General features: G+C 40.8%; 1 protein-coding gene across 11 annotated transcripts in view; it reads left to right on the forward strand.

Annotated features, from left to right (window-relative positions):
• The window catches only part of dennd5b (DENN/MADD domain containing 5B), a 125,846-nt gene extending 108,267 nt beyond the window's left edge, over positions 1 to 17,579 (forward strand). For 5 of the 11 annotated variants that reach the window (XM_055006428.1, XM_055006430.1, XM_055006432.1 and 2 more), the window contains 7 exons: positions 693 to 734; positions 1,171 to 1,289; positions 8,251 to 8,438; positions 9,721 to 9,803; positions 11,332 to 11,458; positions 11,787 to 11,961; positions 13,273 to 17,579. In XM_055006428.1, the coding sequence (XP_054862403.1) occupies positions 693 to 734; positions 1,171 to 1,289; positions 8,251 to 8,438; positions 9,721 to 9,803; positions 11,332 to 11,458; positions 11,787 to 11,961; positions 13,273 to 13,456 (918 nt within the window). In that variant the 3' untranslated portion in view covers positions 13,457 to 17,579. Of the gene's footprint in view, positions 1 to 692; positions 735 to 1,170; positions 1,290 to 1,468; positions 1,804 to 8,250; positions 8,439 to 9,720; positions 9,804 to 11,331; positions 11,459 to 11,786; positions 11,962 to 13,272 lie in introns of those variants that run through there. The other 6 variants (XM_055006429.1, XM_023266088.3, XM_023266090.3 and 3 more) reach the window with 4 other exon arrangements.
• The last annotated feature ends 496 nt before the right edge of the window (positions 17,580 to 18,075 follow it).

Raw genomic sequence — 18,075 nt, forward strand, 5'->3', positions numbered from 1 at the left:
TCTTCTGATTTTTCTAAAATGTTGTTGTACCATAGGGATTCAGTTCTGATAATATGAAGGGTCATTTTGAGGACTTTATAACAATCAAAGAAAATATTTTCACTATTTTTGTATTCTCTTGTTTTCCCATTATTGTGCGTGGGGGAAAAATGCTTTGAGCACCATCAATGATCACCTGATAAACAGGGAAGTTTTAGCAATGTAGTCTGGCCACTCTCCTAAAATTACTACACAGCCCAGCACAGTTCTTGGAGGCTGAGAAGATCCACCAGTGAGAACATCGTTTTCTGTTGTTTTGTACATCATTTCTACTTGGTACAATAACTTTGTATTCAGCAAAAGAACTGTGACTCAGTAATACAGGAACAAATACTTGAGCAGATAATCAGTCTCATACACATCACTTGGTACACTACAGTTTGCTTACTTTCTTGTGTCTAGAGGTCAGTTTCTTGCTCCTCCTTCCTGATCAATATTGTGTAGTCTGAACTTGACGTAGGCACAGGGTGACATCCAGGAGAAGACACTTATGTCCTGCTGTCCTCCTGTCACTCTGCATGTCTGTGTTGTTGCATGTTTGCACTGCTGTTTTTTTCTGTGTGAATGGTGGATGATGTGTTGAATGTGTGATTTCCACACTGCCATTTATATTGTCTATTCATTGTGTTAACAAGTATTTCCATCTCCATCAGTCTGCTTTCAGGCCTCATACGCACATCTCCGCCATGTTCAAGGTTAGACCCAGATTTAGTCCCTCCATCTCCCATCATCTCCCTCTGTCTCCTTTAAACGCCTCTTTTCCAGTCACCTGTTTCCCCTGTAGGCATTCTGGCTTCACTTTAGTAAGGACTTGGTCACAGTTGTTCTATTTTCCTGCTAGAATGTGTTGCAAAACGTGGCTGCTGACTGAGGTGTTGCTCTGCATTACATTCTATCTGTACTGTAATTATTAGCTTGGAACTGCCAAGTAGACGAAAGATCAATCTTTAATGTAACTAAATGTAAAATGTAGAAAACTAAAAGAAAATTAAAACTTAAATGGAATATTTTTAACTAGTCAAATACGATCAGTCACATCTGTGGGAGGATCATGGTATTAATAACAGAATAATGCAGGGTGAATTTCATGAAATCAAGAAAATGTTCTCTGCTGTATGTGTCTGTATTCAGTGTCAGAATCTGGGGAAGTTGACCACAGTGCAGCTGGGCCATGATAACGCTGGGCTCCTGGCTAAATGGCTGGTGGACTGCGTCATTGTGCGCAATGAGATTACAGGACACACCTACAGGTGAGCAGAGGGGATGTCTCTCATTTGTTTCTATGTTACTGTCACTTTCATAAGTTACATTTCTCTCACTGGTGCATTGCATTGCTACCAAAATTAATCCCAAAATACCTTTGACTCATTAAGTGATGAAATTTAAAAGACAGTGAATGTCTAACACTTTTTTTTGTCTTCCATTAAAGCGATGCATCTTAATTTTTTGCCTTGGAATTCATCTCTTCAAAACTTCAACAGCTCATTTTTGCTTTTGTTTTTCAGCATGTACAAGTTCAGTATCAATTTCAAGTATTCAAGATTTTAACATCCTGAATATCCTATTTTATGTAAGAAATTATCTTTCAGCAACAGGACACTTAAATGTTTTGATTTTACCAACTGTAGTAGCACATTCTCTCTTTTAACATGTCTTTGTTATTCTTTGTTGTTGCTACCTTTTTTCTTGCTTTTGTAAATTGACTTAATGTCTTTGAAAAGAGGACCACTCCTTAATGATCTCTCAAGTTTAAATAAAGTTTGAATAAATGAATTACTGCAATGGTGGGATTCACTAATAGTTGTGAAGCTTAGTAGCGGAATACAATATATCAGACTTTATTAGAAGTTATGTTAATTATTAATACACACAAAAAAGTCGGCACCTGGATTTAAACTAAGCAAATAGGTAAGAGCCTTACATTGGATAATTACTGCAGTATGTTTCAGCTGGCAACAACTTATTTAACCCTAGCTGATGCAGTGAGGAGCTTCTCATTTCTTCAACAAGCACATTGGAAGACATATCCTGTGGTCATGGAAATGATGGTAATCTGTCTCAGAAGGGTCAAATTATTGGCCTGCATCAAGCAAAGAAAACAACTAAGAAGATTTTTGAAACTATTAAAATCAGGTTAAGACCCATCCAACTCATCATTAAAACCTGGAAGGATAGTGGTGAACCATCATTTTCGAGGAACAAATGTAGTTGGCCATGTGGTCTGATGAGTCCAGATTTACATTGTTCCAAAATGATGAGGTAAGAAGAGAGGCAATGAAGTGATGCACTCATCATGGCTAGTGCCTACCGTACAAGCCTGTGGGGGTTAGAGTTATGATCTGGGGTTGGTCAGGTTCAGCAACGTTATGTTCCTAAAGACTGAGGTCAGCTGACTGCCTGAATATACTGAATGACCAGGGGTCTGTTTCACAAAGCAGATTCAACAAACTCTGAGTGTAACCCTGAACTCCGAGTCGATCTACTCTGAGATAGGAAACTCTGAGTTTTTGGTTCCAGAACAGCTGATTTGAGTTGGTTAAATCAACTCAGCGTAGTTTCACCTGGAGTTAAGCATGTGCACCACAACTCTAAAAAGCCAGTACCAATGGAGCGAAGATTCGACAAGTCACCATGGTAACGGGGAAGCGGAGGGCTGCATTTTTCACCCCACTTAAATTGGAAATCTTAATGCGCTTATATAGCGAGTTTGAACACGTTTTTAGAAAGAAGTGCAACACCGCTGCAGCTGCAAAAGAGAGGGAGACGGCGTGGGAGAACATTGCTGCCCGGGTCAGTGTGTTAGTTTAAATGTAGTCCTTTGCAATCACAATAATATTACAGGGGAAAACTGTTTGAGTGGTAACCTATTAAGTTATTTCATTTAGGTGCAATCCCGCAGGGGAGAAGCGCACGTGGCAGCAGCTTAAGATGAAATATAAAAACAATCCCTGGGAAATCCTAAAAGAAATTAAAATTACTAATCCCAGTCTAAGGTTGCAGCACAATGTCATTAACAGAATATGATTTGAAATTAATTTAACAGATTTCTACATCATTCACCTGCAATCCTGTGGAACTCCTGCTTGATGGCTCTGACAGGTTTATGTCCAGGGAAAACGACAAAGATGGGCAAAAGCCCTTTCAGGGCCAGGCACACTTTTCTGACTGTCCTCCATACAGTTGCCTTACTTAAGTGCTCTGCACCTCCGACATTATATAAAAAACTTCTATTTGCAAAGAACCGCAGCGCAACACTCAATGTCTGATGGGATGTGAGAGTATGACTGTGGTTGATAATGTTGCAAATGTAAGGACGGATTAGGTTGTGTATATAGATTATGGACTGTGACGTGAAACGGTACCGTCAAAAAGATAATTGTCCGGGAATGCAAGAGCATCTATGCGCGGTCTGATAACAATCTCCCGACGAATATTTAATTCTCTGCGCATAATGCTGCTCCTTCATCCACTGAATCATTAATGAAAGGACATTCCATTTTGACAGATGGCAGAACTAGGCTACGGCAAAACTCGCCTGCTGAATGAATGAATGAGGAAATCTAATAGTGTGTGTGGCTGAAAGAGGGCGGAAACAGAGAAACTCAAGGTTTACTGAGAAAAACCTAGTCCCGACCAGGTCAGGTTCATAGACTCTATTACTACGGTAACTGTCCGAGAGCTTAAGTTACCTCTCTCTGTGAAACAAGCTAGAGTTGTCCCTCTGAGTTTACCGAAACCCAAGATGGCGCCGCTGTATATGGCTCGCCGTCCACCCCTGCTGAGTTTGTTAATGATTCTCCTGGTTATACTGCTTGTCCCTCGAATTACTACGTCGCTGTTGATTTATGATCCGGGACTCTTTGAATAATCTACCTGTCGTTGTCAGCAGTGAACATTCAAATACACCTCCACCTGTCCTGACGTCTGTACCACCGTGCCTGTGGCGTCCTGAATGCGTGTTGTTTCGCAAAAAGAGACACAGGAGACGCGGAAAGAGAGGAGGGATCTCTGTCAAATTCAGGGCTTACCTGGCTACCTGTTCTGTGGATTACCCTGGGCATCTCTGGAGTAGTTTGTTACGTCATCGTGCGGTTTACGACATCCAGCGCTCTCTGCAGTTTCGCTACCGGTGGCTACATCCTGCTAACCTCGCTGCCGGTCACCCGCTTCCGTGTTGCCGGCCTGTCAGAGTCCGGAGCCGGGGATTCACGAGAGGGAATCTCCGCCCACTGCATCGTGGTGTCCTGCTGCCTGAGAGCCCCGTATAGCGTATAGCGTGCGTATAGCGCTGCTCAACGCACGATCGCTTTCAAATAAGACTTTTGTTGTGAATGACTTCATCTCCACGCACGATCTGGATTTTTGTTTCCTGACAGAGACTTGACTGAAACCAGGTGATAACAGCGCCTTCTCTGAGCTCCTGCCCCCCGGCTATTCCTATCTCAGCACGCCGCGGCTCTCTGGTCGTGGTGGTGGCCTGGCCACTGTGTATAAAGCACACTCATATCTGTCACCCAATGTCTCCAAAGCATTACACCAGCTTTGAGCTACAGTTATTTAGGTTTGAGCTGTCCTTTCCTGTACTATGTGCTGTTGTCTACCGACCGCCAAAATCCAATAAGGATTTTATTCAGGAGATTTCTGAATTCCTAGCTGAGTTCGTACCAGCATATGACTATTATACTGATTTGTGGAGACTTCAATATTCATGTCTGTTGTCCGTCCAGTCAATTTGCATCTGAATTTCTTGGTCTCCTAAACTCTTTTGACCTGGTACAATCAGTAAATGGTCCCACACACCAGCTGGGTCACACTCTGGACCTTATGATCTTCTGTGGACTCTCTGTTACTCTCAGGGAAATATCCCAGACCTGCATCTCGGATCACCTCCCCATCCTGTTGGATTTCTTAGCTCCTGCACCTGCACCTAGACCTACTGCTCAGCCCGTCAACGTCGGATCATCACCTCCTCCACAGCTGAGCAGTTTGCTACTGCTTTTATGAATAGCAGCCTATACACAGAGGCTGGTATGGCCTCTAGCCCTGACTCAGATGATTTAATTTCCTTTTTTCACTCCACCTGCTCTGACATTTTGCACCTTTTAGGACTAAATCTGCTAAAGTCAGATCAGATCCCTGACTCAATGAGACCACCCGAGCCCTCAGACAGTGCTGTAGGCAGGCTGAGCGCAGGTACAGGAAAGACAACCTTCATGTGTCTCAGCAGATACTGAGGGAGAGTCTGGCTAGCTATCAAAAGGCAGTGAAAGAGGCCAAAAGTGAATATCTGTCTAACATAATCTCTACCAGCTCTAACAACCCCAGAGTGTTATTCAGCAAAATTCAGTCTATAATCAGCCCCCCTGGCAGCGCTTTGATGAATGTGTCAGCATCTACTTGTGAAAGGTTTTTTTTACAACATTTTGTGGACAAGGTGGCTGCAGTCAGGATGGGCATTGACAGTAATGCTCACGGTGCTGATACATACATTCCTCCTGCACCCTCTGCTGTTTTTGATATGTTTGAACCTGTGTCCCTGTCTGCACTTTCTGAAGTGGTTCAGGGGATGAGACCTACTAACTGTCCCCTAGACATTATGCCAGCTAAACTGCTCAAACAGGTCTTTAATACAGTGCCCTGTCTGCTTGCTCTGATAAATAGCTGCCTTAGTGCTGGATCTGTCCCAGCTGTCTTTAAACATGCCGTGGTCAGACCACTTCTTAAAAAACCCAACCTTGATCCTGCTGTTTTATCTAATTTTAGACCCGTCTCTCATTTGCCGTTTTTATCTAAGGTTGTAGAAAGGATTGTTTTTATTCAGTTGCAACCTTTTCTGGAATCTAACAGTATTTTAGAAAATTTTCAGTCTGGTTTTAGAACTCGTCACAGCACAGAATCAGCTCTCCTTAAGGTGCACAATGACATTTTACAATCTCTGGACACTAAAAAGCCAGTACTTCTGGTGATGTTGGACCTTACAGCAGCTTTCGACTCTGTTGACCACTCCATACTAATTTCTCGTTTAGCTCGTCATGTTGGTCTGCAGGACCGAGGGAGGTGTCGCTGGAGGAGAGGATGGTGAATTGGGAGGAAAAGGACCAGATTGTGTCGGTCTTTGTGGTGACATTCAACACTAGATCAGGAAACATGCTGGAGTGGTGTCTGCCCAAAGACATGGACCTGGAGGGAGTCGAGTTCAAAGCCATCGCCAGCGGCTCCCACCGGGTCACCACAGACTTTATATACTTCCGTAAGGGCTCCTACTTCGGCCTGGCCTGCTTCGCCAACATGGCTGTGGAGAGTTCGGTTCTCCAGTGGTTCAGCTCCTATCTGACAGACAGGACTTTCTCTGTGATGCTTGATGATCACTCATCTCTGCCTGCCTTGCTGTCATCCGGGGTGCCACAAGGGTCCATCCTTGGACCAGTTCTGTTTTCATTATATATGCTACCACTTGGAGCCATCATAGCTAAGCATAGCCTATCTTTCCACATATGCTGATGACATCCAGCTCTATCTGCCTGTGCTCCCCAATACTGCATCTGCTATGGACTCTCTACATAGCTGCTTATTGGATATTAAACACTGGCTGGCCCAGAACTTTCTTCATCTAAACGAAAGTAAAACTGAAGATATCCTCTTTGCCCCCTCCGATCTGCACCTCAACATACTGTCCGGTTCACCGCTGAGTTTCCCCGTCAGTAATACAGTAAAAAACCTTGGAGTCATTTTCAATAGCGAGTTGAGATTTGACAGACAGATTGCTTCCGTTGTCAAGGCTAGCTTCTTCCAGCTACGTCTCCTCACCAAGGTCAAGTCCTTCCTGTCTAAGCGCGACCTGGAGAAGGCCATTCACACTTTTATTAGTTCTCGTATCGATTATTGTAATGCTCTCTATTTTGGTGTCACACAATCGTCACTCCACCGACTACAACTGGTTCAGAATGCAGCTGCCCGTCTGTCAACTCGCACATCCAGACACACTCACATCACCCCCATCCTCTCCGCCCTCCACTGGCTCCCAGTCTATCATCATACTGAGTTTAAAATTTTAACATTTGTTTTTAAAGCCCTTCATGGCCTAGCTCCTTTATATATATATCGGAGCTTTTAACCATCCACCGCCCCAGTAGAGCCCTCTGGCCGTCCACGCAGATGGTGCTGGATGTGCTCAGGTCCCGGTATAAGCAGTGGGGTGATCGATGCTTTGCTGTAGCTGCCCCAAGACTCTGGGAGTGGGAACTCGAGCTCCGCGTTATTACCAACCTGCAGCTTTTTAAGTCTAGATTGAAAACCTATTTATTTAGATGTGCTTTCGAATCTTAGGACTGTTTTATGGTTTTTATGGTTTTATGCTTTTCTTAGTTTTGTGTTTTTATGGGTTTTATAGTAATCAAAAACTGCATTGTTTTGTTTATTATTCTGTCTGGAAAGCACTTTGGTCTTTTTCTATGTTGTTGGAAAGTGCTCTACAAATACATTTTTGATTGATTTTGATTTTGATTACTCTGTCTCTGGTTTGAGTTACCTCCTTCTGTGAAACGGAAAACTCTGAATTTCCCTCATTTCAGGGTTAACAGGCTCAGAGTTTTCACTAAACCTGCTTTGTGAAACGGACCCCAGGTCTTTCCATCAATGGAGTTTTTCTTCCCTGATGGCACGAGTATATTCCGAGATGACAATGCCATCACGGGGCTCATATTGTGAATGAGTGGTTCAGGGAGCATGAGACATCATTTTGACACATGGAGTGGCCTCCGCAGAGTCCAGACCTCAGCCTCATTGAGAATCTTGGGGATGTACTGGAGAAGACTTTGCACAGTGGTCTGACTCTCCCATCATCATTATAAGATCTTGGTGAAAAATTAATGCATCATGCATCTCTTGACAGAAATAAAAGCTGTGACATTGCAGAAGCTTATCAAAACAGTGCCACGGCAAATGAGTGCCAAACTCAAAGCTAAAGGCAGTCCAACAAAATATTAGAGTGTGCAACTTTTTTTTTGGCCAGGCAGTGTATATTTGCACACAATTGAGAGGAAGCAAAATATAGATTATTTCCAGGACAAAGGCCAGGGATCTCCTGTACAGACAGGTCTTGTAAGATTTTGTAAAGACCAGACTGAGGTGACAAGAACTAAAAATAAAGAAAAATATACAGTGAGTCGATGTGGACTATCAAAAGCACTTTGTTGTCTCTGTCTCCATCAGGTTCCCATGTGGTCGGTGGCTTGGTAAAGGTGTGGATGACGGCAGCCTGGAGAGGGTCCTGATCGGAGAGCTGGTACTGCCCAGTGGAGAGGAGGATTCTGGGAGAGGCTGCTGTACGCCCCCACTACAGCGCTCACCATCCCAGACCAGACGCATCAGCATCACATCGTTGTCTGGACGAGGATCCAGTCAGTATTTGTCAGGATTTACATGCTGCTCTGCAGGGCTGAGGGACTGCTTCATACATGAAGCATTTTCTATCCGTGATAGGTGTCACCTCCAGCTGTAGGCCGCCTGATATTTGAAGTATTCTAGTGATGTTTTAAGTAGACGTTGCAGTAATAAACAACAGAAGATTAGAGGGTTAGTCAAAGACATCTAGTACTTTACTGGAAACCACGAAAAGGTTATGTTATTATCAGTTGTGGTTTTTCTTTATTCACTGAGAGCTCAGTTGTATTTAATTAGTAACAAAACAATAGACCTTAAGATAAGCTTGTTTTTCTGACACACTTAAGTTCTCAATATAAATGCCTTTGTAACCCCTTTGTGTAGCAGCTGCTTGGATGTGATCTTACAAATGTCTATTTCACACTTAGTAACTGATTCTGTCGACGTTATGAAACCAGTTTTAATGGTTTAAACTGAGTACATGCCTTTATGTGGGAAAATAAACACGGCATATAATCAGGATGAAAACAGCTTGTTCTTACTATGATAGCAAAGCATTTTTTAGGTGGTAAAAGAAAGCAATCCAAGAATCTTTAAATTTCTCTAAATGATGTGATAAAAACAAAAGGATTTGGAAGGGACTTTACATTACAAAACAACACTAGCACTTCTGATATTCTAATTTCACGTTTTTGTTGTTTATAAGATGTTGCTTGTTCTGATAGCTGCATTTGCATGGTGAAGGCCTTAGTTTTGCTTAATGAGCATCTTGTCTTACATTTAAACAAACTGCAGACATCAGTGGCCACATACTGTAGACAGAGCTTGAGTGTGTAACCATGCACACTAATGCAATGTAACAATAATTGTCAGTTTTTGCAATAATATATAAGAAATTAGTAACTGGCACATTTTTTCAAAAATTATTTCATTCTAAATATTAAATGATAAACAACAAGTAAAGTTCAAACAATTACTGCAAAATTATCTTAAATAATGTAAAGAATATATATAATAATTATCAATATTAATTACTCAACCACTACACTTCAGACTGCAGTAGGAATTAAATTATATGGAGAATTTTCTAATAAAGAGGTCAGATTAAAAAAAAAAAAAAACTTTGTTTATGAAACCGCCACATTGCCAGGATAAGAGGAGCATGATATGAGTGGGAGCTCCAGTAGTGTTCCCAGCATTGTTAACACAGCTTTAAAGTGACACTCATAATGTTAGGTTATTAATGAGACTGTCAGATGTCACAGATTTACACTGATGCAGCTGTTCTCCTGATTCCAGAACCAACTTCAGCCCAAATCCAGGAGGCCATCGGGGAGGCGGTTAACAACATTGTAAAACATTTCCACAAGCCAGAAAAAGAGGTTAGATATAATGTGACTTTTAGTTGTGTCTGTTTAATAATAACTCATTTTATTGCCAAGTCACTGCTGAGCTGTTTCTAAACAGTGTGAGTTTTATCCCCTCTGTCTCTATTAGTATTCATTATGTTTGAGTCTGTAAAGTGTGTTTTATGGCCGCTCTAATGAAAGTTTACTGCCACAGCAGAGAGAACAGATGTTGTACAAATGGCTTAGGCCACTTTAATGCAGCACACATTAAGTGCCCTTGTCAGATGGATGGAGAGAGAATAAAGGAGAGAGATGGAGATTGATGCATGTGGCCTTGACAGAGGACATGAACCAGACAATTCTGGTTTCCCGAGGCTTTCTTCTTAAATGGCTGTTGTAAACTCTCCTCAGCACTAAGAATGTTTCACAGTACTGTTTACGGATTTAGCATCAACAACATTCTAAAGCAGAAGTAGCACAAGAATAGCTAAATTATTAAAGCATAAGGAGCATATCAACTTCAAGGGTTATATATTTTAAGGGACCACACCAGGATCTCAAAGTCAGAATGTCACAATTTCTGTTTCACAGATTTTGACCATTTTTTTTTTAAACCTGCCTCTTTAGAAACTCCTAGCTTACTGGATGTACAGTTTGAGCAGAGGAAAGTGACTTTAATTAACACTGCCTGATCCCCCTAAGTCTGCACTGAAACTCTATCAAAAACCTGTGCTGAAGAAACAAGATTGTGTCAGAAAGCCAATGAATTTAGCTAAACTGCACCAATTCTTTTCATAAAAGTGGTCAAAGATACAACCATAACCTTGCTCCTCGTTGAAATATTGGCATTGCTTTATGTATATTTCAGGGCAGCTGGGGAGTGGTTGGGGTGGTGAAAGCAGGATAGTAGATGGAAAACAGGCAAACAATACTTACGAAAACAATAAACACTTCAGTGATCGGGGATGGCAGCAACTGCAGATCAGAGACGTGTAGCTTCAGATCCAGAGACACCTGCAGAAGGAACAAACACAAACTACAGGAGAGAGAAGACACAACGTTAGTGACGTGTAATGGTGGTGTTTCACTGTATAAAGGAGGACAATGCATCATGGGAAGTTCCATGGCAGTCTAAAATTGTAGCAGTATAACTAAAGGATGGCTCAGGTGATCCTGAGCAGCCCTAACTATAAGCTTTATCAAAGAGCAAAGTTTTAAGCCTTATCTTCAAAGTAGAGAGAGTGTCTGCCTCCCAATCCCAAACTGGGAGCTGATTCCACAACAGAGGAGCCTGATAACTGAAGGTTCTACCTCCAACTCTGTCCGTTTAGAAAATCTATGAAAGAATCAAAATGCGTAATTGTTTTTGTGACCAACACTTGTGTTTCAAAGATTCTGTTATAGAAAATTAAGAGGTAGGAGTCATTAAGACTGCCATGCTATACATGGACTTTACAGGTGTATGGAAACTTTTGTTCAGGACTGTAGGTCACTAAACTGTTTTCACTGGATTTGTGCTCATCTCTGTGAGTTTCACGTGTTGATGTCTTCACTCCTGCAGAGAGGCAGTCTGACCGTCCTGCTGTGTGGAGAGAACAGCTTGGTTGCAGCTCTGGAGCAATTCTTCCATCATGGCTTCAAGTCTGCCCGGCTCTTCCAGAAGACTGTGTTTGTGTGGGACTTTGTGGGTAAGTGTGGAGCTGCACCACCCTCTGCTGCTGATAAAAAGAACTATGTAATTTGGCCCATTTAAGGTGATTTATTGGAAGGTAATGGGGCCATTCTGTTAGTACACTAAAGAAAAGTATCTAATGCCATGTTATTCATGTATTGTAATTTTGTTTTTGCTTGTAGAACACTATTTCTACCAAAAAATCTGTATCACAGTTTTCAGAAAAAGATGTGTGTAAAAAGGTTGAAGTAAAGGGTTAGAGTATCATTGATGCATTTTTTATCAGAAGAATATTCTTGTGGTAATGGACAAACCCCTCCTTCCCTCATCTCCCCTCTCTCCAGAGAAGGCTGTTGCCTACATGGAGTCGGCTGACCAGATGGGAGACTTCCAGGAGACTGCTGAACCCCTGGGGATGACCTGTCAATCACTCTGCCGCTATGTCAATGCGATCAACTCCACCCCCAGGAATATCGGCAAGGATGGGAAGTTCCAGCTGCTGATCTGTCTTGGAGCCAGGTCAGTGTCAGCAGAATGAATGAGTCTAAAATGGTGAAGATATTCTATGAACTGTTACAGAGGCTGGACCTGCTTGAAGGCCTGTTCTGATTCACAACCATGGGCTTCTCAAACAGGGAAAGAAGTATAAGAAAGGAAAAAGTCTCCCCCATCAGTGACACCACTCCGGGCAATTCAGCCCTGTGTTATTCAAGACTATTGGCCCTCAGGCTCACACTGCCTCCGTTACAGCTCTCTTTCTGTCTGATTTTTAGTATTGAAATAATCATGAAATCATTTTTAAAGATAAATTCAAAATATTTACTATTTTTTACTATATTTTATAATTACTTTAAATTGGTACAAATGTGATACTTTGGTCTTTTGGACCTTGTAACTCAAAATAAGGTGGGAGAGGGGCATCATTTTGGATTCCAGGATGTTTGTGTTGGCTGTTTTTAATCATTTTAAGTTCTTCTTTTTAGTTTAATAAGAGGATCATCATGAAAATAATATACAGATTGTTTAGTAAAAATAACAAAATTAGTGGCAGCCTTCATATCAGATGTTCTTGTTGCTGCTTCGAATAACAAAGTTAAGCAGTCAACGCCATTACCAAGTGTTTCCAACTTAAAACTGCAATGCACTGAGGACTGTCTCAAAAACACTGGATTTGGACTTCCGTAGTTTCATGTGAACAAATTTAAAGAAGCGATCCTGTCAACTTGCAGTGTGGAGCTCTCTGTATCATTATTGTTCTCCAGAATCTGTTTCTTGTTAGAACATGTATGGCTTAATTACCCTAATTTTGAAACTTTCCATTGTGTAGTGTGGAGTAGTTTTACAGTGTTTAACCAGAGTCGTAGGTAAGCTGGTGTGCTGAGCTGCAGAGGTTGGTACTTCATACATCTGCACATTTTCTTGTAGGTGACAGTGTAGAGTTACCTCTATGCCATTATAAGGCAGGAGGGGATTATTTTCAGGGGAAAAAGTAATGTCGATACATAAGATATCAGATGCGTTTTTAGGGTTTCTGGAGAGGGACTTTCAGTCAGCCAAAAGAGTTATGTCTTGTGTAAAAACGCTTTGTGAATCTCTCTGGACCAAAACTTATTTTTTGCTGTAATATGACTTGTGTATCCGGGCATTGTTTGATGGTTCTCTCAATCTGTCTGTATTTAACTGTATATTTAACTGTATTCATCATTTTTTTTATGCTGCTGTATATAACATAACCATACACATTTTCCTTCACAAATTAGTTCTGTTCACTTGAGATATCATAGGAATTTTACTGTGGGTTCAATGTCTTGCTTTCTCACTGCTCTGCAGAGATCGCCTGCTGCTCCAGTGGCTCCCTCTGCTGGTGGAATGCCCAGTGATCTTGCGGATGTATGAGGACACAGCCCTGCTCAGAGACCGCACCGCTGTCAACGCCCTCATTGGAGTCCTGGAGACATTACACGACTTCCCTATCACCCTGGAAGCCTTGCTGGTCAAAGGAATCGACCTTTAGCTGTAGGAGTGATGAATGGGCCGCTCTTTGTTTTCTAAAAACCCCTCCTCATCACTGCCACCATCAAGTTCACCCTGCTCTGGCCGCTGTTTGCCGATTGGCTGTAGAATTAGACGCATGATGACAGACAAGAATCCGAGGAGAACTTTGGAAACCAGAGCAGCAAGTTCCACAACTCCATGTGAGAAGTCAGGACTTCAAATCAACCACAAGCTTGGATGCAGTATTTTTATCCCACCGCTGGTTCTGAAAGACTCCGTAATTATAGGGCCAGACCAGAGATTTATCATGTTTTACTTCATTAACTATGAATCCCAAAAACTTTACAGCACTGTGCATTTTTTCAGTACATCATGAATTAGTACATTCGAGTACATGCTTCCTCTATGCTAGGTAGTCTTTGTTTTCAACTTTTTTCAGTACAGTATGAAAATTACTGTTGTTCAATACTTTGACTTCCCTGCTCATGGCCGTTGATTCTTCCTGAAACCATAAGTCATAGATATTTTTAAAGGACCCAGTAATTTCCTGAAACAGCACGTTCCCATGGTTTTTATCTTTACCTATTTACATGGGAGGAAGTGCTTCATTTGTTGTGACTATCCAATGGCAGATTAATCCACATGTGGTGCTTCACTGAGTATTTCAAGCAAACTAAACTACAGTGTGTGTTCCTGGTGATAAATGGGCCTGTCACTGAGGACAACAGTGGAGTTCTATTGCACGGAGGGATACGATTTATCAAATACTTGTGAAAGTACAACACTGCTGGTTCAAGTTTGTACATCAGACTCAATTAAAAAAAAACAGAACATCTCCTTTAAATACAACATCAAGGAGGGTTTTCAAACAGTAATGGTAATATGGATTAACAGCATTTTCATGTTTCTGCCTCATGATTTTCATACTGTCCTGAAATGAAGTGAAACTGCAGGTGCCTACAAGTAAGAAAATCAGTGTAAAATTTTAAAGCATGCTTTAGAAAGTTTCCAACAGTAGAACCTGTGGATGTGACAGTACACTGGATGGGAGACTTTAAAGTTGTAGCTGTTGCAGACATTTTACTGTGAGCTAGCTGTAGGTAGCCTCACCCTCCTTTGGTAGGTACTAGATCATTTCTCCTTCCTTCCCTGCAACTCGCAGGGAAGGAAGGAGACTAGTACCACCGATCTCGCACTCTATCTAGTGTGAGTGTTAGCGAGCATGCTGTTGTGTGTGTAATAAAGAGACTAACTCAGGAACAGACTGAGCAATCACTGACACACTGGAATGAGGCCAAGTGGTGGAAATAATGTTTTGTGCGGTGCAGTCAGCAGCTCTCCATGACTCCTTCATTTTTCCTTGCTGAAATTCTACTTGTTTGGCATTTTTTTCTGCCTGGAGATGGACATAATGATCTTACTGATGTGGCTAAGCGCTGAACCTGCTGTAGCTGCATGGACATTCCTACCAAATTACAGTGGCTGCTTTAGGGCGTGTGTGTGTGTCATACTTCACGGATGTTTGTGATTCAGTGTGTGTTTTTTTTTTTTTTTGTTGCCCCTATTTAGTTTTAGATCTTCTGATTTAAAGTTTTCAACGTGTTCTAATGATATGTACTGTATGTGTGCTATCTTTGTGAGAACCAGTTTACGTTTCAGAGTGAAGACACTTGGTCACATTCTGATTCACCTGTTTGAGGGTTAAACTTAGCTTTATGGTTAAGGTTAGAATTAGGTTCAGGTTAGGGTTACAATAAAAACATTTAGTTGTGGTTAAGGTGCTAGGGAATGAATGAATGAATGTCCTCAAAAAGATGGCCATACAAACCTGTGTCTGTGAGTGATTTGTGTGTGCCTCACTCATTTATTTTTGATTTGTGAAACAGTTTCCCAATTTCATCATTTCACAGCTAAAACTTGACATATAGCATAATCTAAGTTACAGTCAACTTCAGCTGCACCTCCTGGTCTTCATCCTGGGAGTGAGCTGTCTTATTCTCTCTCATGGAGTTGACTCAGCTGTCATCACATGAATGAAATATGAGGAACTGATCATGTGAGTGAGTGGACCTTGAGAATTATTTAACTTTTCCACAAGATACCAATCCTCTCAGTCGATGCAGAGAACAATGTAGTAGACTCAGTTCTAATTTCAGTATCATACTACATCATTCATGTCTTATAGAGAATTTGACCTGGGAATGCAAAACCTGTCAGTTCTTAGTTTCTGAACAAAGAAATCTAGATTCACTGAATGGTGTGAAATGTTCCTTTATGTTTATGCTTGTATGAACAGGAGCTTCACAAAATTACATTCGCATAAACAAGACTTCCCTGCAACAGTACAGGATACTTACAGATTGATTCTTAGTATTGTTTAAAAGGAATTGTTCAATATTATGCTAGAACAAACAGACTGATCAATACCACCTCTGTGTGTTAAGAATGGAGCTGAAGTTCATCTAGCTTAGCACAAAGACAAAAGCTAACCTGCCTCTGTCCGAAGAACAGTTTTGTATCCATCTATGCATCCAAATTCTGTACAGCATCACAGCTGATAACGAAGGTTGCTGCATACGGTTGCTGAGCACAGCTTTGGGTTTTGGTTCATCAAACCAAGCTGTAACAAAAAGACTCCTGGAGTTTGTACTAGTCAGTGACTGCAGTTAGCCAAGACATAGCTCTTATGTTTCTTGGTAAAATCACAAACTGTGTCTGTTACAAATATGATAAAAGCAAGACAGATTTGTAAATAATGCAAAACTCCATGTTGGTATAGAGCTAGACTAGCTATCTTCCTGTGCTTCCAATGTTTATGCTAAGCTAATCTAACCTTTTTGAGCCTCTGGCTGTCTTAAACACACAGAACCATTGGCCCATCTTCTCATCTCTCAGAAAGAATGTAAATAAATTTCTCAAAATATTAGAACATTAGAATTAGTTTGTTAGAGCTGCACAATATGCTAAAACAAACATCCATTTCTTAAAACGCTGAGCCCTCCTGACCCTGGCTGAAGTACAGATAGAAATCTTTAAACACAGATCATAAATATATAGTTTGAATTGCAAAAAAGATCAGCCATTTACATGGACAGCAGTAGTTTTAGCAAACTTTAATACAATATTTTGGAGCACAAGTGTCTTGTGTTTAAAATACTTGTCTGATAACCTTTTGAAGAGCTTTTCAGTAAACCTCAGACTCAGGCAGAGGAATAATGCATTTGACTGGTGACTTTTTCTGCATGATATAAATGCAGCATAAAGGATAGAACAGGGTCTTGGTAATGAAAGGCTATAATTGTCCTGTCAACTCTTCAAAACACACTGTATATTTTTTGCAGCAGCCTACAGAGATGTTTAAAACTATTTTTCTTGGAAAATATTTTGTTCCCTCTTGAACACTGACTGCATGAGAGATTTTGCTACTGTCACTACTTACTACCATTCACTAATGCTTTCTGATGAAAATATTGCAATTAGTGCATGCTGACATTTAGCCTGAGGTCTGGTATGTGACCTTCTAAAGAATCCTAGGTGGAGGTGGACATTTGCATCCTGTATTGTAGTATTATTTCTGATCCCAGTATTGAGTTTGTGACGGACATATTATATCGGTCACAATTTACTTTGAATGTTTTGATTCATGTATTTATTTAGTATTAACTGGTGGCTGACTGTCAGCAGCACTGGTGTTTTGAGGTTGGTAAAGCCTGTGGAGTAACTGGAAATTTACTGGTCTTTAGAGCAGTAACCACTAGTCCCACCTCCTGTGTTTTTAACCCCTGATGCCTCACCTGCAGGACTTTTCCCTGCTCCAAAACACAGTAACGGATACCTCCATCTGGTCCTGGATATATTTATGTACAAATTGTTTACTGGTGGCTACAGGGCAGACTCCTGGAGCAGAACATACATCTTGAATGATCTTCCAACCCAGACTAATGCACACTTTGCTCTCGGGGCAGATTTGTTAAGCGCACCTGCCGTGCAGCAAGTGCTGTTAAACCTGACTACTGACAGCTATGACAGAGGCTGCACTGTAGCATAAATAGTTTTGTGTTGTGATTGAACTGACTGCTCTGTTCTGATATTTATTATGCCTATTTCAATAAAACACCGAGTGTGTTAAAGATGTCAGTTGATTTTGTGTCCATAAAGTCCAATTTATATGTGTGCACTAAGCAGTAGGGAGAGAAGTATTCACTATGTAAAAGTACTAAAACACAGTGTACAAATACTCCATTACAAGTAAAAGTTGCCAAAAGTCTATTGCTGATGTCTTATTACTGATGCATCCAGCCTTTTACTGGTATAGTTAGTAGTTACTGTAGTAATTTTATAAGATTACTGTACTCTTTGTTTTTTTAATGAGGGCAGAATTATGGAGTCATAGGAGTGCCACAATAAAATATAAATCAGTTAAAAGCATAAGGAAATAAATGTGTAAATATAAAGAAAAAATAAATAAATGAATGTTAAAAAATCTGAAAATAAATGTGTAAATATAGAGAGGAATAAATAAAAGAAATAAATCTGTTAACAAATAAGGTAATAAATATGTCAATATAAAGAGGAATAAATAGAAGAATAAATAAATAAATATGGAAAAATAAAGGCAAATTTTGTCTTTGCTTTTGC

The sequence above is a fragment of the Amphiprion ocellaris genome, chromosome 21, assembly GCF_022539595.1.
Source record: "Amphiprion ocellaris isolate individual 3 ecotype Okinawa chromosome 21, ASM2253959v1, whole genome shotgun sequence".
Taxonomy (NCBI): domain Eukaryota; kingdom Metazoa; phylum Chordata; class Actinopteri; family Pomacentridae; genus Amphiprion; species Amphiprion ocellaris.